The 26,724-nt window shown below is 36.2% G+C and overlaps 1 protein-coding gene across 2 annotated transcripts in view; it reads right to left on the bottom strand.

The window, feature by feature from the left end:
- Positions 1–26,724, bottom strand: part of VPS13B (vacuolar protein sorting 13 homolog B) — a 699,511-nt gene that overhangs the window by 266,110 nt on the left and 406,677 nt on the right. For both annotated transcript variants that reach the window (XM_045861171.1, XM_045861172.1), the window contains exons 31-33: positions 22,614–22,817; positions 11,933–12,059; positions 7,991–8,134 (exon numbers count right to left, since the gene is read on the bottom strand). In XM_045861171.1, coding sequence (XP_045717127.1) covers positions 7,991–8,134; positions 11,933–12,059; positions 22,614–22,817 — 475 coding nt within the window. The remainder of the gene's footprint in view (positions 1–7,990; positions 8,135–11,932; positions 12,060–22,613; positions 22,818–26,724) is intronic.

Genomic DNA, 26,724 nt, shown 5'->3' with positions numbered 1-26,724 from the left:
CCCATAATAGTGTTTGGCTCATAGAAAGGCTTCAATATTTATTGAGTGAATAAATAGGTCACATTTTTCTGTCTATTCAATCCCAACCTCTCCATGAAACTAGATTTCTGACCACTTCAGCCTAAAGTCTTCTCTTCCAATTCTGAATAGTTCATATAACACTAATTTTCCACAGAGCATATTCATCACTCTTCATTTACTGCTCTGAGTTCTTAGTAATAAATTCACTTGTATGTGTTTTAATTTTCAGCCAGATTATAAAATGCTAGAGGGAAAGGACCACAGTGTACTTATTTTTCATACCTCTCTTGGTCTATAGTTAGTACATCTGGCCCTCAGTGAAAATGACCAAGACTAGGACAGACAGTTTAACTGTGCCTTAGGAAAACTTAATGCATTCACTGGATTTCTGTTCAAGAAGTCTATGTGGGATAAATATTAGCATGGCCTGAAAATTAAAATTTTTATTATGTTCTTGATGTTGAGCTTCTACCATGAGGCAACTACGACATGTTTCTCTTGACCGGCTTGTTTATCAGGAGAGGATAAGCAGTAAAATACCTAATATCTTTTCCAGGTCTAGATTTTAAGATATTAAGGTATTTAGTCACAGGCCCTCTTGTCCACTTAAGGCCCTGCCTAAATGTGCATTTTATTGGAGCCTGTGTTTATTGCCTGGTTACAAGTAGTCAATCCAGATGCCTCTGAAGGGAAAGAAATACTCAGTATAACAACTCTGACACTACCTCACCATGTCTCCATCACTAAAATTTCCCAATTCCTTTTCTATATATAGAAATGTGTAATTAGTGATGTGGCCATTCCCATTCGCATCTACCTTAAGACAGAAAGCATCGAGACAGACTAGAACATCAGCATCTCTCCCATACCAGTGTCAGTTCCCACTTTCAAACCCAACCTACACTCACACGAGTTCACAGTACACAGTTTACCTCTACTTCCCTCATCTTGCCTCAAGTTCTCCTTCAAAACAACATCTGCTACCAGACCACCGTTCATAGTCCCTTCTCCTCTTCTTCATTCTGAGGTTCCTAGCTCTAATTATTCTTACCAGTCCTTAGATTGGTCAAGTGTGCCATGACATGAAAGAATTTTTTACCATTAACTAACTGGAAAAAAAAAAAAGAAATTTCCATTCTTTGAATAAAGCATGACTCCAAAGCAGGCTATTTCTGATCTAAAATAATAACACCACCAAACAAACAATGTCCACCACCACTCCATAGGGCGTATACTCAATCACAGTTCATAGCAAAAAAGTCCTACATACTATTCTGTTTTAAACCATAAAGACACCAAAGTAAACTATATTAGGTATATATAATAAACCCTATTATAATACTTTATATCAATACACTGTTTCTGTATAGAGACTCAAATAGTTAATATTTTTAAATAGGATAAAATATTGGCAATTTTACTAAGTAATATTCATAGAAAAAAACCCCTTACTTGTTACCCTATAATTTCTCTATTTGCCTTAACCTAAAAAAATCAGTCTTCTGTCATCTGGTTCTTTATGTCGAATGTGCAGCAGGGCTGGTGAGCTGCCAGTGCAGAGTAGAGAAAGCAGAAAGAAAACTTTAGGAAAGTGATTCCCAGGGGAAAAACTGACATGAGATTGTAAGTTTCAAAGTGTGAAAAGTTAAGTTTCTCGGCCTTATATAGACTCACTGGTGGGAGTTGGGGGTAAGGTGGAAAGAAAGAGAGAAGTAGAAATTTTTAAAAAACTGGGCAAATAAGCAAATGTGCCAATTGTTAACATCAGGAAAATCAAGAGCATAAAGAGAAGACATATAATCACAGTTACTTTATTAAGCAGTGAACAATATTTTCATTGTTTTTAAGTGAAAACAACTCATATTGATTCAAAAAATATGACAAGAATATTGAGGAGATGAAAGCCCTGAAGGGAGGTGTAAAAGAGATGGAACCCTCATTTACAATAAATAGCAAGTGAATGGGTAATGTTAAAATCAGTAAATCAAAAGATGGTAGTCTTTTCATTTTATTCAGAAACATGGAGATAAACAGTTTATGGGTTAAAAGTGGTTATGCAGGATGAAGTGTCAGGGGACTTACACCATTTTGATACATTTAGCTTAGCAGATTTTGCTTAAAATTCATGTCATTACTTGATAAAAACCACTACTTTATAAAAATAAACTAACCATTTTAACAGGCTAATTTTAGTATCTTGCCTATATGGGTTATGATTTTACAGACTTCAGACAGATTGCTCAGCTTTCATCCTCTCAGTTTAAATAACCCTAATACTTTAAAATTCTATACAAGTTATCTTTCTTTACAGTGTATTTTTTGTTGACTACAACTGAAATAAAATAATACAAAGATAGGACTTCTTATTTGTTTTGTTTTAAAACAGTTTCTTATAATATTCTGCATATTGGTAGAAATCTTACAATAATTTCTACTGTATACAGATCATGAAAATGGCCTGCAGTATTACCCCATAAATAGATTTGCACAAATTAAAATCTTTTAACTCTTTGTTTATTCACATTCTTTTTCAAATGTTTCTGGACATTTATTGGTCTGGATAATTAAATTTTTCCTCTTGTTTATTCTTATTGCATAAATTTGTGATTTTATGATTAATGACAACTTTTATATATCGGGCCTTTATTGGACTAAGGCCATCTTGTAAGAGAGGAAAGCTTGTTAGAAAGGATAAGCCAGGTGCGTCAATCACCACAGCCTCAGCCCACCTACAGTGCATTTTTCACAGCAAAAACACTGGAAAAATTTTGATCGATTTTGGTGGCAATTTGCCTAAACCATCGCCTGGTCATTTATTACTGAACTACTTCCTTCTTTTAGCTGTGCACCTGAAAGTTTCATAATGAGTTAGATGTTCATAGAATTAAAATTAATATTAAAAATGGTTTTAGCAATAATCCTCAGATTGTTTCATTGTTTTTACTTATATTTCCAAAACTTTGTTCATCTTTCCTCCCCTTTGTTTGAAGTTTGGATATGATTCCTCTACTAACAAAAACACCCCTACCACATTCTTGAATAATTTTAAAATTAATCTTCCAAATGAAACCTTGTCAAAGACTGTCTAAAAGTATTAACATCACCCACCAGTTGGTGGGCTGAGAACAGATATGACATTTACCCCTCTGTAATTGACAGGGTTTTTTCTAGAGTCCTGATTTCCATTATTAATCCTTCATTCTTATGAAATAGTAGTTGTTCTTAATGCCATGATACACATTTTTTTTGTAGATAAAAGGTTTATTTGTGTGCTCATAAGAGCTAACCAAAGAAACACTTGACTGGTAAAGAATTAAAGTTAAAGGCTCGTATAACATGCTTACCAGGGAAAAGGAAGTGGAGAGAAATGGCTTCTTTGGGAAGAACAAATATTTGTACTTTTCTTCAGGAAAAACAAATGAATTTTTCATGGAACAAACAGGAGACATAGTAGTCCTCCTTTATTCAAGGTTCCTCCTTCTGAAGTTTTAGAAACCTTTGGTCAACCATGGTTCAAAAATATTACATAGAAAATTCCAGAAATAACAATTCATGTGTTAAATTGTGTGATACAGATTTTTAACAAATACATACATACCCTTTCTACACTTCCCCAATAACAGCCACATTCAATTTTCCTGTTTTTAATTCTCAAAAAGAATTTTTTTATTTGGAAATGTTTTTTGTTTTATTTTTATTTTTAAATATATTTTATTGATTATGCTATTACAGTTGTCCCATTACCTCCTTCATTCCCCTCCACCCTGCACAGCCTCTCCCACCCACACTCCCCCTTTTTAGTCATGTCCATGTGTCATACATATAAGTTCTTTAGCTTCTACATTTCCCATACTATTCTTGCCCTCCCCTGTCTATTTTCTATCTACCATCTATGCTACTTATTCTCTGTACTTTTCCCCCCCTCCTCCGCCCACTCCCCTGTTGCTAACCCTCCATGTGATCTCCATTTCTGTGGTTCTCGTCCTGTTCTAGTTGTTTGCTTATTTTCTTTTGGTTTTGCTTTAGGTGTGGTTGTTAATAATTGTGAGTTTGCTGTCCTTTTACTGTACATGTTTTTTCTTTATCTTCTTTTCTTAGATAAGTCCCTTTAACATTTCATAAAATAAGGGCTTGGTGATGATGAACTCGTTTAACTTGACCTTATCTGAGAAGCACTTTCTCTGCCCTTCCATTCTAAATGAAAGCTTTGCTGGATAGAACAATCTTGGATGTAGGTCCTTGCCTTTGAGGACTTGGAATACTTCTTTCCAGCCCCTTCTTGCCTGTAAGGTCTCTTTTGAGAAATCAGCTGACAGTCTGATGGGCACTCCTTTGTAGGTTACTGTCTCCTTATCATCTCTTGCTGCTTCTAGGATTCTCTCCTTCATTTTTACCTTGGCTAATGTAATTATGATGTGCCTTGGTGTGTTCCTCCTTGGGTCCAACTTCTTTGGGACTCTCTGAGCTTCCTGGACTTCCTGGAAGTCTATTTCCTTTGCCAGATTGGGGAAGTCCTCCTTTATTATTTGTTCCAATAACTTTTCCTCTTGTTGTTCTTCCTCTTTCCCTTCTGGTACCCCTATAATTCGGATGTTGGAATGTTTAAAGATGTCTTGGAGGTTCCTAAGCCTCTCCTCATTTTTTTGAATCCTTGTTTCTTCATTCTTTTCTGTTTGGTTGTTTCTTTCTTCCTTCTGGTCCACTCCATTGATTTGAGTCCCAGTTTTCTTCCCATCACTATTGGTTCCCCATGCATTTTCCTTCATTTCACTTAATGTAGGCTTCGTTTTTTCATCTAATTTGTGACCAAATTCAACCAATTCTGTGAGCATCCTGATCACCAGTGCTTTGAACTGCGTATCTGATAGCTTGTCTCTTTGTCACTTAGTTGTATTTGCTGTGGGGCTTTATCTGTTCTTCCATTTGGGCTTTTTTTTTTTTTTTTTTTTTTTGGTCTTGTCGTGCCTGTTAAGTATGAAGGGTGGAACCTTAGGTGTTCACCAGGGTCGGGTAACCCAGTCACTGGTTGTGATGCCGTATGTGAGGATGGGGTCTGAGAGGGAACAATGGCACTTGCTCTACTCTCTCTTGGACTTCAGTCCCTTCTGCCACTTCCCCCAAGCAAACTGGGCCTTTCTGGTGCTGATTCCCATGTGGGTGGGCTTGTGCACATTCTAGGACCCCATGGGTCTCTCCAACGAACTCTCCCGTGAGGCTGGGAGTCTCTTCCTGTGCCTCAACCCCCACAAGGGTTTTTAATCAGTGCCCCGAGGCTCTATTTCCCGGCGCTGGAACCCTGGGTTGCACAGTCTGTCTTGATCCCCAATTTTGCCTGGTTTATCTGCACGTAAATGTGGGACCAAGTGATCAGCCTTGTGTGCAGTGCCTCGCTTCACAATCGCTGCCTTGCTGGGTCTGCCCATTGCTACCCTGCGCCCAGGGTCTGCCCGCTGCAGTCTTGCTCGCTTGGGATGCCTTACATGTCTGGTCCCACCACTCTTTGTGCTGGGAGACCCCTCTCCGCCCGGCTGCCCAACTCCGCCTCTCCTACCGGTCCGGATGAACGTGTCTATTTTAACTCCTTGGTTGTCTGATTTCCATACAGTTCAATTTTTTTGTCAGTTCTGGCTGTTATTCTGTTTCTAAATTATTTTTGTCCCTATCTTGGTTGTGCATGGAGGCACAGTGTGTCTACCTACGCCTCCATCTTGGCCAGATCAAAAAAATTTTTTGAAAATTACAGTCCTATGGTTGTTTTAAAAGTCGCAAGCCCTTTCAAAATACACCGTGACAGTATAAGCAGTGTATTCTTTGACACTAAAATGTCTTGTGTTCTTTGACTATTGGATGTAAGTTGTGTTAATCATTTATGAATAGAAAAACTTTCTTCTATTTCACTGAAGGTATTTTTAAATATTAAAATTTTCACAGACAATTGCCCTCCCACACTACAGACTATACTTTTTTTTTAAACAGTGGTAAAATGCACATAAAATAAAATTTACAACTGTAATCACTTTTCAGTGTAGTCTGAACTATATTTCAGTATATTGTTTATACTTTTAACATTATCTCCCAGAAGCAACAAAAGGCCACAGACACATTTTTAAATCAGCAAAAACAGTACTTCATTCATTTATAGAACTCGAGGGGTGACTCAGCATTCAGGTAAGGACTGCTAGTAAGCTGAGTGTCCTTTGCTGACATTAGGTCCTACTAATAGGCATTAGAAATAGATAGGTAAACAGTTAAGAATCAGTGTGCTAAGTTGTATAAATTCCTAAAACACATCAGAAATCTAAGGTAGATTTCACTGATGTGAGACATTCACAAAATTGGCACAGATAACACAGGAATGTAAAATACTGCTTCTGACCCAGTTTGCTTCAAGGTCTTCCTCAAAAATGCCAGGAGGAAATATTTTTTGCTTTGTTTATTTTCATGTCGCATAATCATACTCTTATGGATTATCTGACACAGGGGTATCAAACTCATTTTCACCCAGGGCCATATCAGCCTCGAGGTTGCTTTCAAAGGGCTGAAATAATTTTAAGACTGTATAAATGTAACTCAACTGTTAAAGAGTTCAAATTACATTTGGCCCTTTGAGGGCAACCACAAGGCTGATGTGGCCCCCGGTGAAAATGAGTCTGACGCTCCTGGTCTAACGTATATTGAAGAAAAGTCAGTATTTTGGAGAATACAAATAGCTGTATTGACCTTTTAAAAAGATGTTAAACAGAAAGCACATGTGGTAAAAACTGATCTAGTTAGAGAATTACCACTTATGAATGCTAAAAGTTTACCATTAAAAAATGTTTTTAAATAAAGAAGACTGAAGGCCAACTATACTTGAACAACAGTAAAAAAGTATGAAAAAAAGAAAAGAATGCAATAAGTAAAAATAATGACTCAAGAATAAACTGTTTCACGTACTTTAAAAAAAAGATTGAAAGACTGCTGTAACAGTGATAGTAGATGAACTGTGGCAAAATGGACAGAGCACAGCCCAGAAAGACCTAAGCTCAATGCTCAGACCCACCACTGACTGCCGTGTGTGTGATACCAGGCGGGTTACCATGCCCCGTCTCTGGGCCCTGAGACCCGAGTCTACACACTGGTGAAAGCGCCCATCTCCACCTCACTGGACGGCCGTGACAGCGCGCTTCAAGACCGATGAGCCAACTTACATGGAAATGCCTGGCCTGCTGCCTAGCATCAAGTGGCTCTCAGTGAATACCTCTTCCCCCCTTCCTTCTGATAAATAGAACTTAGAGCCTTCTGCATAATTCACGACAAAAATAATGTCCTTTTCATAGAGAAACAGCTTCTTCACTTGAGGTTTTATAGAAGATTTACTCCAAGCACAGATACAATCGGAGAAGTATGGAAACAAAAACAAAGAAAACATATCTTGGGAAGCATCTAACAAGCAGCTTTGTTTCACAGTGACATGCTTTGTGGTTATAACGCAGGCTTCCAATGAACACCAGATCAGAATTAAAACTCCAGGCAGGCATTCAACTCTTATGATTGTGCCCATTTTTCACTAAGCATGTGAAACAAACGCTGTAGAAGTTATTTATTTGAAGATATTCCCATAGTACTCCTACAAAGTTCACTTCCAAAACAGGCCTATCCCTTTAATGTATCTGAATAAGTAAAAACTATACCAGGTTTCTTGCATTGTACTTTAAAAACTGCAACAGGGTAATAAAATCATGTTTTTAACAGAGGCTTTTCTGAGGCTAGGCCACCGCAATTTTGCAAAGATGCATGAAAAATTATAGGAAAGAAGACCAAACAAATTTCAAAAGTAAAAAATACCAAACCAAAATGATTTATGACCACATTTTGAATAAAATTAAGTATAGAATAATTAGCAGAAAGCATTTCACTGTGTTTTCCTATTATGAATGTGAAGCTGGCACAAATGCAGTATGTCTAATCAAAATCAGGTAATAGTTACCTCTGTGGCCTTGCTTGATGGTTCCAGTCCAGTCATATTTGCTACTATTAACTGATGTAAGAGTTGAACTTGAGCCACACTTAGGAAGAAATCCAGGTTTGTGGTTATATTCACTTCCAAAGAATGGCCACACACTAAAATCTCCTGAAGGGGGGAAAAAAGTTGAATCCAGATAAAGAAACATGATAGCCATTAGATGATAATTTATCATTCTTACTTATTTGACCTTTATTACGTTGATGAATTCCTCTGGGACTCGAGTTCATTTGTTAATGAGAGCAGCAGAAATGGTGAGCACAGCCACTTGACACAATTTAATGGATTAACTTAATAAACATTTACGAAGGCCTGTTGTGCGCCAGGCTGTGTGCTGGTTACAGGGCAACAAAACTAACAATAAGAATTTTCACCATTTCATATACATTTGGCTTTTTCATATCGCAAACTACTACCATTGTTTCAATAAGTGATATAATTCTTAAGCATAGCCTTGTTTATTTATTCAAACCGACACATGTTTACTGAGCATCTCCTAGTCACCATGCTCTACACTGGAGTGCCAGAAACAGCACAAAGAAAAAGCCTGGCCTTGAAGGGCAACCTGCTCTTGAGGGGATCACAATCCGGTTGGGCAGACAGATACAAAAGGGTGATTGCAGGCAGGCAATTATAATCACAAGTGGTACGGTCTGAGTACTCTCCAAAGGATACGTTCCAAATGATTTATAACAAAATAGAGTGCTGAAGCCAAAAATAGCTAGACTAATTAATTTAACTTCTTCAAACTGCTAAACTCTTGGCAGCATTAGGTAGATGTCCACTACTTAACCGGTGCTGTTCTGCACAACTGAGTTACTTGAACATTCTTTGCTGGAAAACCATTCAGAGAAGAGGGACAGAAATGAAAAACAATCCAGAAGCTTCACTTAACAAGCTGAAGTCCTGCCTCTTGTCATGAAGTGCATGTGGAGAACATTCAAATGTCTGGAAACATCCAACAAACCCTCTCCATATTAGTGTCATCCAAGGGGAGAGATTTAAGGAGACTTAGGCCTGGTCCAGCCACAAACTAAACAGCTTAGAGCGGGTTTTAATAAAGTCACAAACAACAGCATGTCGAAAATGATTATCTTTTTTTTTTTTGGTTAAAAAACTTTTTCCCTACAAGTTCCCTGTGTTTACTCATTATAGTTAGAATTATTATTTTACTCCTCCAAGTAATGATGAAAAGAAATACATTCATGTATTTTAAACCAACTGTGTTACTAAGTAACTGTAAGGTATTAGTAGATTTAATTTTTATACAACTGTGGATAACCTAACTTTCCCTACTGGGCTAATATAAACATCAAACAAGGTAACATACAAATATATTGTTTTCAAAAAGCTAAGGGAAGGAATGTAAAATTTATAGTAGCTTGGATTATATTTAATTTGTCCTTAATTTTTTTGAATTTTTCATAACAGCCTGTAACTAATTAAAACATTTATAAAATTTTTAGTATAACAAATTTGTATGAAGAACTTTGTTTTCTTTTTTTAAATTATGGTTTCCATTCAATATTATTTGTGTTACTTTCACTTGTATAGCACAGATAATTTTACACTTCACAAAGTGTTCTACTCAATATTTCCAGTACCTGCTGGGCAACAATATAGTTATTATGATATTATTGACTATATTCCCTATGCTGTGTGTTATTTCCCCATGACTATTTTGTAACTACTGCTTTGTACTGCTTAATCCCTTTACCTTTTTCAGTCCCTTAATGCCCCTTCCCTCTGGCAACCATCAGCCTGTTCTCTGCATACAAGTATATACGTCTGTTTCAATTTTGTTTGTTCATTTTGTTCTTTAAATTCCACATATAAGTAAAATCCTATGGCATTTTTATTCCCCTAATTGACTTATTTCACTTAAAACAGTATCCTGAAGGTCTATCCATGTTGTCACTAATGGTAAGATTCCATTCTTTTTATGGCTGAGTAACATTCCATTGTATACAGGTACCACAGCTTTGTCAGCCACTCATCTGTTGATGGGCACTTGGGCTGCTTCCGCATCTCCACTATTCCAAATGACGCTGAAATGAACACAGGGGTGCATACATTTTCCTGAATTATTGTTTGGATTTTCTTTGGATATATACCCAAAAGTGGTTCACTGGGTCATAAGGCAACTCCATTTTCAATTTTTCTGAGGAAACTTCATACTGCTTTTCACACTGGCTGCACCAATCTGCATTCCCATCAATAGTGCACATCCTCACCAGCACTTGTTTGCTTGTTTATTGATGGTAGCCATTCTTACAGGTGACACCTCGCTGTAGTTTTAATTCGCATTTCACTGATAACTAGTGGTGCTGAGCATCTTTTCACATATCTATTGGCCATCTGTATGTCCTCTTTGGAAGTGTCTCTTGGGGTCTTCTCCCCATTTATTAATTAAATTTGTTTCTTTTTGGTGTTGAGTTGTATTTCTTTATATATTTTGGATATTAACCCCCTATCAATGTATCATTGGTGAGTATATTCTTCCATTAAATAGATTGTCTTTTGTTTGTGTTGATGGTTTCCTTTGCTATGCAAAGAATTTTTAGTTTGATCAAGTTCCCTTTGTTCTTTCTTTTGCTTCCCTTGCTCAAGAAGATATATCAGAAAAAGTAGTGCTAATAGAAATGTTAGAGAGTTCACTACCTATTTTTCTTCTAAGAGTTTTATGGTTTCAGGTCTTACATTTAATTTTTAAATCCATTTTGAGTTTACTCTTGTATATAGTATAAGGAGGTGGTCTGTTTCATTTTTTTGCATGTATGTGTCCAATTTTCCCCAAACCATTTATTGAGTAGACTGGTTTTATCTGACCGTATGTTCTTGCCTCCTGTGTCATATATTAATTGCTCATATAGGCAAGCGCTTATTTCTGGGCTCTCTATTCTGTTCAATGGATCTATAGGTCTGTTTTTATGCCAGTATCACAGTGTGATACTGATTACTATAGTCTTATAGTATAGCGTGATATCGGCTAGTGTGATTCTTCCAATTTTTTTTTTAATTTCTCAAGATGGCTGTGGCTATTCAGGCTCTTTTGTGGATGCAAATAACTTTTTGGATTATTTGTTCTTGTGTTATGAAATATGCCATTGGTATTTTCATAAGAATTGCATTGGCTCTATAGATGCTTTGTGTAGCCTACACATTTTAATGATGTTAATTCTTCTTATCCAAAAGAATGGTATATTCTTCCATTTATTTCTATCTTCTTCAATTTCTTTCTAATGAAGAGCTTTCTAAAGTTCTGATGAATCACATTATTATTACATTTCTATTCTAGGCATAGAGGCACTGATACATAGTGATCAGACTTGAAACATGGATCCATTGGTAATAGGCTAATAACATGGGTCATATAACTTGGTCTCAGTTTTATTCATCCATAAAATACAGATAATAATAATATCTATCTCATAAGGACATTGTGAAGCTTAAATAAGGTAATGAAAGCAGAACTCTCTCCATAGGGTAATCCATGGGAGAATGCTAAATTACTGTCAATATCAGTGTTGTTTTCATTAAAAAGAGGTTGTACAGGGTGTGTGTAGTCTGGAGCCAGACCAGCTGGGTTCATACCCTGCTTGGCCACTTACGACTTGTGAAAATTTGGACAAGCTATTTGGGTTAAGCTTTTTGTATTTTGGTTTTTCCGCATATAAATGAAGACAGTAGGATAAGCTAATAGGATTATCATGAGGATTAAATGAGTTAGTGCATAAAAAGTAGCATCTGAATGGTACTGGAAAGTGCTCCATAATAGCTGTAACAGTTACCGGTTAACAATGAGCTAATCTGATGGTCTGTGCGCTGAAACCATGCAGACCCCTAGCATACAAAGAAGAGCCGCTCCCTTATTTAGACCAAATGAGACCTAAATTAAGTTCTAACCTCAGTATGCATATTTTCTGGAGAAATTGTTTTGGTGAAAATGATGGCAGGTGCTCCAGTTATTCGGACAGAAAAATCTGTTAAAATGGGAGTCATAATTGCTCTTCTTTCTTGATGCCGCCGTATGCTAAAAAATAAAGTATATTATTGTTAGCCCTTTCATTTTTTTCAAGAAAAAGTTTCATTAAATTTTTACAAGTCTTTGTAGTACAATATATATGACAAAAATTATTATTTTGCACATTCCTATTTACATATTTTAGTTATAGTTCTGTAACTTCAGTACTTCTGATTTATAAAAATTTCAAAAAATCACAGAAATTCAGATGTAATTAATCATTTCATCTGAGCACCTTTCAAAAATTACTGTTGTTCTTAATTCCTTTGTTTTTACAAAGAGCTTAGTATTTTTGTTACCAATAATAATCTCAATATGTTACAATAAATTTAATTTCCTATTGTTAATATTTCTGACTTTCTAATTGAAACTTTCTGACACCTTACCAATCTCACCAGGTTCATAAACATGTCCTCTTAATCTCTGACCTCTTTTTTTAAAAAGCTTTAAGAACTATCTGAGTACACTGATTATTACTGCCTTTACAATTTGTGAAACGTCTTTTCTGGCTTTCATTCTGAATGCTGCTTCACAACAACCCTGTATGTAAAGTAGAGGAGCACCATTAGTCCCACATTATCTATGAGAAAAGGAGGCTCAGGAACTACAGCCAGTGGGAACGAAGACTCCACAATTGGGCATGGTAGGCAAGTTGACCCCAGAATAATATTTGGCCTGTATTTCAATTCTCTTTATATCTTCTCACTTTTGAGCAGTTATTAGCATGACATTTCTATTCCACATTAAAAGTTGCCAATACTTTCAAAGTATTGTATACACTGAAGTATTGTATATACTGTAGAAGGTAAAATTAGAAAATATTATTGAGAAACCAAAGCTTGTGCTAGTATAGATCTCTAGTTCTACTATTCATATTCTTATTTTTCATTTTATGAAATAATACAATATTATTTGATGTTATAATATACATTTTAAAAATCATTAATTTTTTTAGATTCAAATATTTTCTGGATGAATTATAAAGAAAACCGTAATGCTGAAAAATAACTACGAGAACTAAACTCTTCCAACATTTACTAAACAGCAGTCTACGGTTTAAAATAATGAAAGAAGAGAAGCAAAACTCATAGTACTAACTGGCACTGACAATGATTTCAAGGACCCCACCACTCTCAGTGAACCAAGAGAATGGACTTTTAGTGGACATATGGAGAGCGCAGGCTAATCCCTACATCCCTGATATGGGAGGATTTTGAAGAAAGCTGCCTATTACATATCTGGGGCCCTTACAGGGCTAGAAAAATATTTGCTGTCAGAAAAAGAAAAGAATGAGGAAGTCTGCCTCTCTGGCAAGAGAACTTGTTGAAAAAAACAGAGATATCCCTGGAAAATTAGAATAATCCTTCATGTTTGTTTCATAGCTCTAATTTATATTACTGTGTCAGTTCAAAAATACCCATTCTGAGCTATTTATATAAAAATGGCAACAGACTTTTGATAACCCTGAGGCAGCTGCCAGAAATGGATGCACAACCTCTCTGTCATTCCCTCAAAATGACAAAAAGGATTCTCAGGGACAAAGGCCAGTGAAGATAAGCACCTAATCACAGATGGTTTTATATACCCCATCAACAAATTATTCTCTATTAGTAAGAGGAGAATTCAACCCCATTATCAGATTCATTATTGAGAACTTCTGATAATAAAATTATTACATATGGAAAATAAAATTTCTTTAAAACTATTTAAGACATATAGGATATAATAAAAACAGGAATGAAAAAACAAAGAACTATAAAAACAAGATTCAGAAAACAACTTAATAAAACTTCCAGGAATGAAAAACATAGCTACTAAGATTAAATATATACTAGATGGATAAATACTAATTTAGATTTAAGAAAATTTAGTAAACTAGAATTTAGATGACAAAACTCCAGGAATTTAATAAATTTTAAAATGGGAAGTTTAAAATAAATATTAAAGAGGCAAGTCTGACATATTTAATTGCCATTCCAAAAAGAGAGAAAAGAAGAAAAAGGAGATAATATTAAAGAGATAATAGCTGAGAATTCTTCAGAACTGATGAAATACAGGAATACACAGATTCAAGAAACACAATGATTCTTGGATAAAGAATCATAAATATCATAAATTAGGTAAATATCATAAAATCCACAATTAGATATAACTTCCTGAAATAGCTAATCATCTATAATAAATAAAATATATTAAAATGAGCTAGAGAAAACTGATTATAGCATGCAAAGGCATAGGGTTTAGAAGAGCTGCAAAAGATATTTCTCTGATACACTCTAATATAACAATGGTTTAATATATCTCTGCATTATACATAGAAATAAAGATGAAAGAAAGTTATAAAACCCTCTTTGAGGATAAAAAAACAGTGACTATCATAAGGTGCTAATCAAATAACAAGAAAGTAATCGTATGTTTTGACAAAAGCTACTCTGTTAAGCTCTGGGAGGAGGAGACTGCAAGTAAGGAACAGTATGTTTCTCTGAAATTGTTACTAAGCAAGAAGGCATAGTTACATGCCACACACCCTCCTGAAAATACAGGTATAGGAATGCTGTGGTCATTTTTCTAGGGCCCAGCATAATTAAGCTAAGGTTCTTCTGTCTACCTTCGATACATTTTTGGTATGACTTTGTAGGTAATATTAAAGCAGTTTAAGAACCATACTTCAAAAATCACATAACAAAAAAGACTGGGAAACATGGTACTAAGGTTTCCCAAATATTCCACCAAAATATGCCACAGTCTTTGTGTGCACAGAACAGCTCTTATGTGATATGAAGACCGTTGCAGTTCCATTCTTTAAGAAAAAGTCTGAACAAAAAATTCCTCTCCCCAAAACAAACAAAATAACAAACTGAAACTATGGTTTAATATATTTGTGATGGAGATCACAAGTGGTACATTTACTATATCCTCTGAAGAAAGTCTTATTAAGCACATGTCTATATTGAAATATCTACTTAATTCCATTTTACTGAGACGCTCTGGTTATAGTTTCTAGTTTATATCTATAGTCTGGAACTCCTATACCTTGTTCTACTTGATAGCTCCTTTTTTTCCAAGGAAAAACTTCAAAACAAAGGAGAAACCAAGGGACTTCTGAAAGTTTCTCAGAGAAAAGGACATTATAAATCATGCATTGAGGATATATGAAGTCTGTCCAGAAAAAATCCAGCCATTTAAAACATAACGAGAACAGTTTGCATGATATCAGTGTAACCTGGCAGCCAAGGAGAGTGGACTAGAATGCACATTTGTGGACAATGATGACTTCGCTGTACTAGCTTTGGGGGTGGTAGGGGCTGTTGAGTGAGCATGTGTACTTTGTGGCTGTCACATTCAAAATGACTGAGTACAGCAATGAATCTGCATCAAATTTTGCATTAAGCTTGACCATTCCTCCACTAAAACTACCCAGATGATTCAGAAGGCCACAGCTATGAGCAACTGGTGATTGATAGCATCATCACGACAATGTGCCCACTCATGAATCATGTCTCATACAGAGGTTTTTGGTGAAACATCAAATCACCCAGGTGACTCAGGCCCCCTACAGCCCAGATTTGGCGTCCTGTGACTTCTGGCTTTTCCCAAAACTAAAATCACCTTTGAAAGGAAAGAGACTTGAGACCATTGATGAGATTCAGGAAAATACAATGGGACAACTGATGGTGATTGGGAGAACTGTGTGAGGCCCCAAGGTGCCCACTTTGAAGGGAACTGAGGCATTGCTGTCCTATGTACAATGTTCCTTGTAGCTTGTATCTTGCTCTTTAATAAATGCCTCTATTTTTCATAGTACATGGATGGATACTTCCTAGACAGACCCCATCATAAACAGGGATTTACCAAGGGGCACATGGTCACAAGACTTACTTCATTTTCAACGCTTTTTACCATGCATTGCTGCACTATGTAGTGTGCTCACAAAATTATGCAGAATAATGTGTAAAAGTTATGTGTTGTACATATACTTCTAAGTAAATTTTGGTGTCATTGTTTGGTCCCTTCTCTAAAAGATAAAATGCTGAAGAAGGGAAACCTAGCCACTTAGGGCTCTGGTCAGTTGGGTTCGAGTCAGTCAGGGCATACACATGGGCGCATGTGCACACTGACACATGCAGTCATCATGTTACAAGCTGTGTGAAGTTTACAGTAAGTGAAGGTGGAGGCAGTTTTAACATTTTAGGATGTGCTATTATGATCATATTTAAATATTTTCTAATTTTTTTGAGCACTTACTCTCTGTCAGTAACTATACTATGATAAAGAGAAGACAGGGAACACAGATCTTTGTCTTTTAGCTCTACACCGCCTTCTCAGGCTGCCAGGACGCCCTCAGACACCGACGTAAGGAAGAAAACATCTGCTTGCTGCTGAGGAGGGGAAACTGAGGATTCCTTCCTGCTGCCAGGGTCCCTTCTCTCCTCACATCCAGTTCCCAGGTACTTTAAGCAGGAGAGGAATCATATGCTCTCATGTAAAGCTGTGATTGTTTAAGGGATTTATCATGAAATTATACAATTCAAGAAACCATCTGTCACTGTGCAAAGTTATCACACTATTATAGACTTAATGCAGTGATCGCATCATATAAAATAATATATATATAAATGTAGAGTCATATGTTGTATACTTGAAGCTCATTATATGCCAAATACAATTTAATAAAAATAAATTAAGATAGCACCTTGGAAACAAAAAAATAAAAATTTAAAATTATCTCTTTAAAAATATCATATAATTCAAGTAGGTATAGGTCACTCTGGGCATTAATCTATGAGGTATGGGAATTAGACCAACTTGTCTAATTCTGCTCAGGCATTTGTTTGACATCCTCACAAATTAAAAAGAAAGAAGTGATGGTTTTCAGATTGAAGAGTAAGAACAAAGAAGATGCTTTTATTCCATATTCCTATTAACATTTTCAGGTACAATTCTGGAAAGAGCTAATGCTTTGTAAATCTCAAATCAAAATATGCAAGGGTTCCTGTGAACATGTGGGTAGTAACCTTACTTCAAAAGTAAAAATGAGAGATCAAAAGACAGATGGAACAGTCACAATCTCTCAGAATTAAGGCCAATAATATATGCTTGAGGGATTTTAGTATCAACACAAAATCAATGTTACTAATCCTGTGAGAAACACAGGGCTGATTGATTTTAGGAATATGTCAGATTCAAATTAAGCTTTCTATGCAAATGTAGTAACAATGATCTAAAAATATCCTATGTTGGGTTGTGGGGGAGGCCTACAGAGTAGTATATATAATTTGAGACATGTGTATCAAAATATTTAAACAAATGAATATCCTGCAACCATTTCTCTGACAATGAAGTATGAAGGAAAAATTACCCAAGGAAATCAAACATAGGTAGTAGTAGGGACAAATAAAACTATTATGATAAAAAATAAATGACTTATTTTTCAAGTAGAGTTTTAAGTTTATTCAAATTGTCTTTAAATATTATAAACAAGAAAATTGTATTAACTTGGAGAAGTAAGCCTTACTGGCATTTTCATGTAATTACAAAATAAACTTCCCAACCCCCATGCCATATACCCAAAGCACTGATGAAAGAGCAACAGTCATTTGAATGTATAACATGCATATGGCAGACATCAGTACCGGCTGCTTTAGTGCTCAGCACTTCATTTCCACAGATTACAAAATAAGCCCAGATGTAGTAAAAATGGTTGCTAAGAGAAAATGAAAAAAGTGATAAACAATGAACTTCAGCATAAGTGTAAGGGGTCAGGGCATTGAGTAGAAGTAAAGTTAAGTGGATGCAAACCAGGGTTCTACCCTTAGCTCTATTTTAACTACCATTGTACAAGCCAAGAAATTTTCTCACTTAGCTTCTTGTAGTGGTTTTATTCTGTAATAACTTGCTAATAAGACTGGTTGGAAGCTCAGAGAGAGAGAGTTGTATGAGATTTGGAAGGTGTAAAGGAAAACAGTAGCCAATATACTCTTAAAGTCATGCTGTTTTAAATGTAGTGAAATTCCAATGCAGAGGTTCGACCAGATTCTGGCTTGTCCTCACTCTTCCCGACTCTGTGGCCAGCCCTTCTTCCTGACCACTGGCCCTGCTGACCAACAGCCTCTGCAGGCTTACCCCCAGACACAGAGGCAATGGCCTCCCCTGGACTTCTCCTCTACCAGCCTCCTGAGGTCCCTCCCACCGCTGGTCATGCCAGGTTCCCAGACTGCCCTGGGAGCTACACATTTTTTACCCAGGGCAGAGGATTGAGAGGGTTGGGGGCTGACCTTTCTCTGATCCGCCATCCCCCTCTTTTTGACCCTTCCTTGCCATCTTCTTAGAATTGGATAAGGTCTTGTTTCTAAAAGAAATTTTTATGCTAAAATACTTACAGTGGTTTTGCTGACCTGATTGAACCTTGATGTATTCCTTCAGCTGAAAAATTAAGATTTTGGAAGCAAAAGACTTATCCATTTTAGAATTTGATGATTTTTTATGTTTAACTTCCCTGCGCCCCTCTCCCCAGCATACATGTATAAACACATTATGATTAAAGACAGAATCGGAGTAATGTACTCAGGAGGAATGAATAAAAACTGGGATACTTGTCTGGGGTGGAAACAAATTATTCTTCACTGGGTAACAATTTTATCTTTTGAATTTTACCTCTAACACTATTGAACAAAAATAATTATATTAAGGTTCTGTTTATATTTCTGTCAAGATTAATCAGCAGAACTAAGCTATATCAGATCTAAATTTTTTGTGTCATTTGAAGACACATTCATCAGAATTACTTCATCAGAAACATTCATTCAGTCATGTGATTTGTCAGCTCTACTTAATCATCTAATCATTCAATGTTTAATTCACTTAAATCCTTATTAAGCACCTATGTGCCAAGCACGATATTATGTCTGAGTATCGAGAAGCAAATAAAGCATGTCACATTTTCATACTCCAAGCTTTGGGATCTACTGCTTTCTTAGTTCAAAATGGCAGGTCCTACTCCTGCTACCTATACTTTGTGGAAACAAATTCAGAAGCTATGTACTCTGTGAAAACTTCCTGACAAAGCACCTGTAGAGTTAACTATTCATTTCTTTCCTTCAATTCTTTGCACTTAAGTAGATTTTAGATGAATTTGTTTTGTTTATGTGTTTGTCACATTTATTACCCCGAGATGTCCTATGTGCATGGAATGCATCTATCCTTACTTTGATGTGGCTCTTCTGTAACCCTAAGTATCCTACCATTATGTCTGTCATAGCATTTGCTGCACTGCACTCTAAGAGTTAATTAACTAGCCTGTCTTTTTGACTGGATGCTGAGCTCTGTAAGAGAAAGGCACATATTAAAAATTATTTTATCTTGTTTCTCTAGTGTAAAAGATATTCCATTGCACATGTTGAACATTCAAATGTCTGCTAATTTTTGACAAGAACATGTGCCAAGAACATTCAACGGGGAACGAACAGTTTGTACCAAAAAAAAAGTACTAGGACAATTGGACATCCACATACACAAGAGCGAAGCTGGACTTTTATCTCATACTATAGGTACAAACAAACAAACAAACTCCAAAACCAACCTCAAAATAGATCAACAACCTAACTACAAGAGCTACACCAATAAAACCCTTAGAATAAAAACATAGGCATAAGGGGGGAGGGTTTTCAAGAGCATGTGTCAAGGACACATGGACAAAACCAAAGGGGGTTAAGATCAAGGATCAGAAATGAAGATGGCCAGGGTGGGGGGAAAATGGAGACAACTGTACTTGAACAACAATAAAAAATGTGGAAAAAAGCATAGGCATAAATCTCCATGATCTTGAAATTGGAATGGATTCTCAGATATAGCACCAAAAGTATGGGCAATGATAGAAAAAGACAGATGAATTAATCATCAAAGTAAAAAATGGGCAAAACACTTGAAAAAAACATTTTTCCAAAGAAGATACACAAATGGCCAACAAACATGTGAAGAGTTGCTCAACATCATTAATTGTTATGGAAATGCAAATCAAAATGATACCCAGTAGCATGGCTATAGATGAAAGAAAGAAAGAAAGAAAGAGCTGGTGAGAATGTGGAGAAACCAGAACCCTTGAACATTGCTGATGGGAATGCAAAATGACAGCCAATTTTTTGAAAATAGTTTGGTAGTTCTTCAGAAAGTTAAACACAAAATTACCATATGACTAATTCTACTCTTAGGTATATCCCAAATACCTGTGAACAGGTACTTGTCACAAATGTCCACAGCAACATTACTCACAAGGGTCAAAAGGTGAAAAGAGCCCAAATGTCTAACAGATGGACAAATGGATAAACAAACTACAGCACTTACATCCAGCAATAAAGACAATGAAGTACTGATACACGCTACAATGTGGATAAACCTCCAAAACATCGTGTTAAGTGAATGAGCCAGACACAAAAGGTCACATATTATATGAGTCCTTTTACATGAAATATCCAGAACAGACAAATCCACGGAGATAGAAAGCAGATGGGTGGCTGCCAGGGGCCATGAGGAGGGAGAGAGATACAGAGAAACTAGTTGATGGGTAAAAGGTTTTAGTTTGGAGTGAATAAAATAATTGCAACTACAAAGAGTTGTTTGGTGGTTATAGGTACAGGTGGTAGTTACAAAACATCGTGAATGTATAAAATGTCACTGAATTGTTTACTTCAAATGGCTAATTTTATGCATGTGAATTTCAACTCAAATCAATTATTAAAACATACATACGCACGCACATGCAAACATGTTATCAAATAAATTGAGGAATGACTAGCTGAGATATGACTGTGTTAAGGCTCGATGGTCATAAAATTTCTAGGCAAAATCAGGCCCATCTTTGCTGATGATAGACTTCGTGGTTTTTAAGAAATGTGACATGTAAGTTTTTTAAGCTGGTACTGTCTAAAACTGGAACCTGAGTGACGTGGAGGAGTGAGGGAACTTGATCCTGGCTGGTAACGTCTGGTGTTTAGAGGTCAGGATGGTGCTCTGATGTGTGGTACGCACCAAGGTCCTCCCTCCAGGACCAAAACACTTATCACCCGCAGCTTCTGGGCCTGCCACCTGCTGATGGCTCTCTACCAGCATCCCTCTCCTGAAGTGCACGTTTCTCATTTGAGGGATATTTTTCATACATATTTATACCCTCCTTAGGGGCACATTCAGTCACTTGTCTATGAAGGGCTATAATTATTTGTTTTATGTCATGAAAGCATTTAGTGTTAGGATGGTGATGAACTCTGTCCTTAGGACCTAGACAAAGTATACAGACATTAGAATTAAATATGCTGAACGACCTAAGAGCACACACAAGGGGAACCTAACCTTTTGTGGGGGCTCAGGGAAGACTTCCTGGAAAACGGGATGTCTGTCTGCTCTGAGACTTGAGGAGGCAAATGAAAAGGGCTGGTTAAGAGAGTTCCAGGCTGGCAAGGTCACACACAGAAGCCTAGGAGCAAGAGGCAATCCCATTTTCGGGAAGCTAAAAGAAGCTCACTATGAACTGAGCACACTGATGTTAGAAAAGAGTGTGGGCACCTGAAAAAGAACTTCATAAAAAGCAGTACAGACCACCACATAGTATTTGATTTTAGGCAAATTATTTATCATGTCTAGGGCTTAGTTATTTCACATGTAATTAAGGAAAAGAGTTACTACCTCTATCATTGTTGTGAAATTATATAAAGTGATAAACATTATACAGTCTATTATTAATGTTGTCACTATGATTAATGCCAAGACATGGATAAATATAGTTTTGATGTTGAAGGGGCAAAACCCCAATGAAATCAGCATTGCAAAAGGCATACAACAAAGTCCGCATGCAACGTTTTAAACAAATCCAATCAACAAACCACCATAGAATGCTTTCTGCAACAGATGTTGTTGAATCTTATAAATTTTAAAAAATGGTGAAAAATAACTTTCTTAAATCATAAAAATTATTTACAATATACAATGTATATTTTTTGCAATATAAGAGTGTCTAATGACCAGTCCCTTCTTTCCAGCAAACAATCCTACCCTTCTGATGAGAACCATGAACAGCCCAGGTAAGATGGCTTGGCTCTCTACAAATCTTACAGCTCACAATCAGGAGTAATTTTTTAAAAAAATATTTCTGTGAACATAGCTGCTTTTAGTTAAAGTGGACTTAAAAGAACCAACCAGAGCCTTTGTTGTTTTCTTCTCTTATTATAAGTGGAAAGGAGAGACCAAAAAAAAAAAATCTGACCTTGAATAAAATGGATTTCAAGGGAAAATATGAATGTATTCTTAGCCTAAAGTAGAACTTTTCATTACTTAGCAAGCTTAAAAAAAAGGCTGACATAATCTCAGATTTGTAATAATTATGGTGTAATAGCGGGATTAATAGGTTTCCCAGTAAAATCATGAGATTCAATTAAAAATATATTTTATGTTTGTCATGAAATGCAGAAGCAATACCAAAACATTTAGTTTGGGCATGCTAAAGAGTCTATCAGCAACAGCTCTCCTGGCAATGAAATACTAGGAAGTACAGAAAGTTTCCCAGTCATTTCCGACCTGCTGGCCATGTTCCACTCCAGGGCTGGATTCTGAGAATTCCTCTCACCCTCTGGGAGGGCCCCTCCCGTGCCGCTTTCCTTCTCTGGCTTTAGTTGATCCCACTGCGCAGTACCAATATTGATAGACTGCAGGTCTATTTGGTATTGTCTGTCTTCGATTTCTGATCCAGGGTCTCGAAGGATTCCTAAGTTCAAGGCTCTCCTAGAAAGGTGGTGAAGAAAGGCAAACAGATAAAATCAATCTTCTATGTTCATTCTGCTCACTAACACATTATCATCATTTCCCCCCTTTGGATTGCTGACAAACACACTGCGTTAATCAAATCTATGAGGCAGGTATTAGAAAGGTATTACTACATATTATGACTTACAAATGTATCCCAAACTTACCACTTAGAATAACCTTATAATGAATTATGTGATTCCCAGCTCTGACTTCACTTTCTACAAAAGCTTTCCTGATCGCCCTTTCCCCAAACTCTCTCCCTCCCTCCCACATCTGTGTTCCTAAGGTCTCTCCATGTACATCAGCACAATAACATCACAATGATTTGTCGATCTTTCCCAATGTATCATTATCAGTAAGTGCTGTTTCAATTTACTGATGTGAACTGACACAAATCTTCACAATCTCAGACAAAGAATCTAATCCGCCCACGGCAGGAAGAACACACAGGAGCCTTTGGACTCAGGCCCTCATAAACTCAGACGTACAGCCAGTGGTATCTCAGGCAGCTGGTGGCCTCGCCTCCTTCCCTGGATTATTTTTCCCCATATGAAAGTTGCATTTGCTTATTTTAATCTAGCCAGTGCTTTCTGCATTTCAAATAAATTCCTTAAACATATTTTAAGGAGAACTAAAATATTTTATGAATCCTTGAAAAAAGAAAAAGTGTTTTTGGAAATACAATTAGTGCTGTATTAGTAGCTAAACAGAGCAACCTAGCCCAGCATGAATGAACATCAGGCCTTCTGTCGCCCTTGGCACATAGAAGAACTCCATAATCACAAGACTATAACCACAAAAACACTGAGTTTCATCAGCATCTTTCAGTTGGACTTGAAATTCCCCATATTTTGTCTTGGCTACATTCCTCCCATCATCCATCTGTGGAAAACATGACTTTCCACAGGTTCTTCCTAATAAAAAAAGGGTTTGCATATTGAGCAACAATAGCCAGATATTTCTAACCATGCTAACTGAACATTTTCAAACTATGTAACAATCAAGATTGGAGAGTTTATCTCTGTTTGCTTTTGAAATTAAATTATTTATTTGTCCTTTAAACCAGATTGAAAGTTGAGAGAAATTTATAGTATTTGGGCATATAAATTCAACTTAAAAGTTAATTGCAAAACAATTTAAATCTGAATTGTAGAAAACAGGGAAGCAAAAGATTCAGGTGAACTTTGCTCTCAGTCTTTCTGATGACCATAAGCTCAGAGAAACTAATTTCTCTGTGCTTTAGTTATTTCAATATTAAAACTAATATAGAGATAAATAAAATATGACCAGAAATTAAACTACTCATGAAGAGGTGCATTATGAATTTTATGACCATTCCTATAGTACATTATCTTATATACCTAATTCTTAATGAATACTATAATTTAAACATCAACTAATCATAGATACAAATGCACGAGGGTAAAATGTCTACTTTTCTAATTGTTAAAAAAACTATAATAAAACCTATAAAAAATAAATGTACTTTAATGTTTCTAGGGTCAAACTGTTTCCAAAGTATGCAATATTAGAAACCTTGAATGAAACTCCTATCTGAGACAATGAAAATGCTTGAAAATAATTTAAAGTATTTTTTTTAAACACATCTCAGTTCTGGCAACAAGGAACAAAAGCTGGAAAATCCCTTTTAAAAAAGTGAAACCAGGAACCCTAATAAATAAGCACCCAAAGCCAGCTTTTGCCTGATAACTGTACGGGAAGAGATAAAGCTGAAGGCCCATCCAAAGTGATATATCTGTTTAGTAGGAGACCTTGCATGTAGAGTTAGGGGTCACAGCAGTGAAAAAAATAAGTTAAAAATAGACCTCCTAAGAAACCTTTCAGTGATAGAACAGTTCTGTACCTTAATTGTGATGATGGTTTCATGAATACATATGTGACAAACTGCACAGAACTATGCGCACATATACATATATACTCACAAACACAAATGAGTGCATGTAAAACTGGTGAAATGTGAGTATGGCTGTGGATCATAATGATGTCAATTTCCCAGTTTTGATTTGTACTGTAGTTATGCAAGAAATTATGTGAGACCTGAAACAATAAAACTCCTAGAAAAAAACATAAGGGTAAGCTCCTTGACTTCGTTTGGTAATGATTTTTTGGATCTGACACTAAAAGCAAAGGTGAAAAAAAAAAGCAAAAATAAATAAATGGAACTATATCAAACTAAAAAGCTTCTACAAAGCAAAGGAAACCAGCAACAAAATGAAAAAGCAACCTCTGGAATGGGAGTAAATATTTGCGAACCATGTGTCCAAAGTATATTAAGAAACTCATACAAATTCAATATAAAAAAGCAAATAACCCAATTAAAAATGGGCAAAAAATTTGAACACACATTTTTCTAAAGATAAACAAATGTTCAACAGGTACATGAAAAGGTGCTCAATACCTCCAATCATCAGAAAAATGCAAATTAAAACCACAATGAGACATCATCTTATATTCATTAGTAAGTCTATGAGCAAAAGGCAAGAGATAATAAATGCTGATGGGATATGAAGAAAAGAAAACCTTTGCATTGTTGGTGGGAACGTTGACTGGTACAGCCACTGCAGAAAACAGTACGGGGGTTCCTCAAGAAATTAAAAAAAAATAGAACTACCATCTGAAGGTACAGATCCAAAGGAGATGAAGTCATGACCTCAAAGAGACGCCTGCACCCCACGTTCACAAATAGCAGTGTTCACAACAGCCACGGCATGGAAACAGTGCAAGTGTTTATTAGTCGATGAATGGATCAAGAAATGGGACACATTCTGTTTGTTACATATAATATATATGAAATATTATTCACCCTTAAAAAATAAGGAAATCTTTTTATTTGCAGTAACATGAATGAACCTGAAGGACACTGCACTAAGTGATACAAGCCAAAGAAAGACAAATATGGCATGGTATCACTTATATGTAGAATTTTTTTTAAGCCAAACCCATAGAAACAAAGAATAAAAAAATGGTTGCCAGAGGCTAAGAGGGGAAGTAGAGAAAGATGCAGAAAGGGCACAAACTTTCAGTTATAAGATAAATAAGGTCTCAGGATGTAATGTATAACACAGTGAGCATATTTGACAGCACTGTATTATATGATTAAAATTTGCTAAAAAGTAGAACTTAAATGTTCCCACTTTTTTCAGGAAAAAAGAGCACACCAAAATCCAAGTTAATATGTGAGGTGCTAGATGTGTTCGTCAGCTCGATCGTGGCCATTCCTTTAGCAATGTACATGCCTGTCAAGTCAACATGTTGTACACTTTAAATGTCTTACATTTTTGTCCATTATACCTCAATAAGGCTGGAGAAAAGTTACCTGGAGGAAAACTGGAAGGGCACATAGGACTTCATCCATATATTTACATATTTGCAACTTCCTATGCATCTGTTAAGTATTTTAAATTATTTTTTTAAAAAACCTTCCTAACGCCCATGCAGAAAGGGCCAAGGTAACTTAGTCACCTAAATTTCTTGACCTTAGCCTTAGCAATAGGTACAGAGGCGGAAAAAAAGTCCCTATAAGATTCTGCAAACACAATACAGTACTTGGAGGTTTCAGCTTTAAATCTGGGATGAAACCAAACTTAGTGTAAACCTGGAGAGACTTGCTCCAGGTAGACAGTGCCACCAGCTGACAGGCAAAAGCAAAGGTTAAAGTGAATTTTCCTGAGCTGAACCCAATTTCCACCATAAGAATATCCACAGGTTACATTACAAGTGAAAGTGAAAGGCTAATACATAAAATTCACAATTCGTACAAGATAATAAGGCACCTGAGTGAAACACAGCAGAAAGAAAATGGGCAGAAGAGAAAGCACCTCAAAGATTTCACAAACTGGAATAGCACACATGAAATATAAAT

Source organism: Phyllostomus hastatus, unplaced genomic scaffold (genome assembly GCF_019186645.2).
Source record: "Phyllostomus hastatus isolate PE091 unplaced genomic scaffold, TTU_PhHast_1.1 phas_scaffold_21, whole genome shotgun sequence".
Lineage (NCBI taxonomy): Eukaryota > Metazoa > Chordata > Mammalia > Chiroptera > Phyllostomidae > Phyllostomus > Phyllostomus hastatus.
The sequence above is the reverse complement of the archived record's forward strand: the minus strand, read 5'-3'. Positions and strand labels throughout refer to the sequence as shown.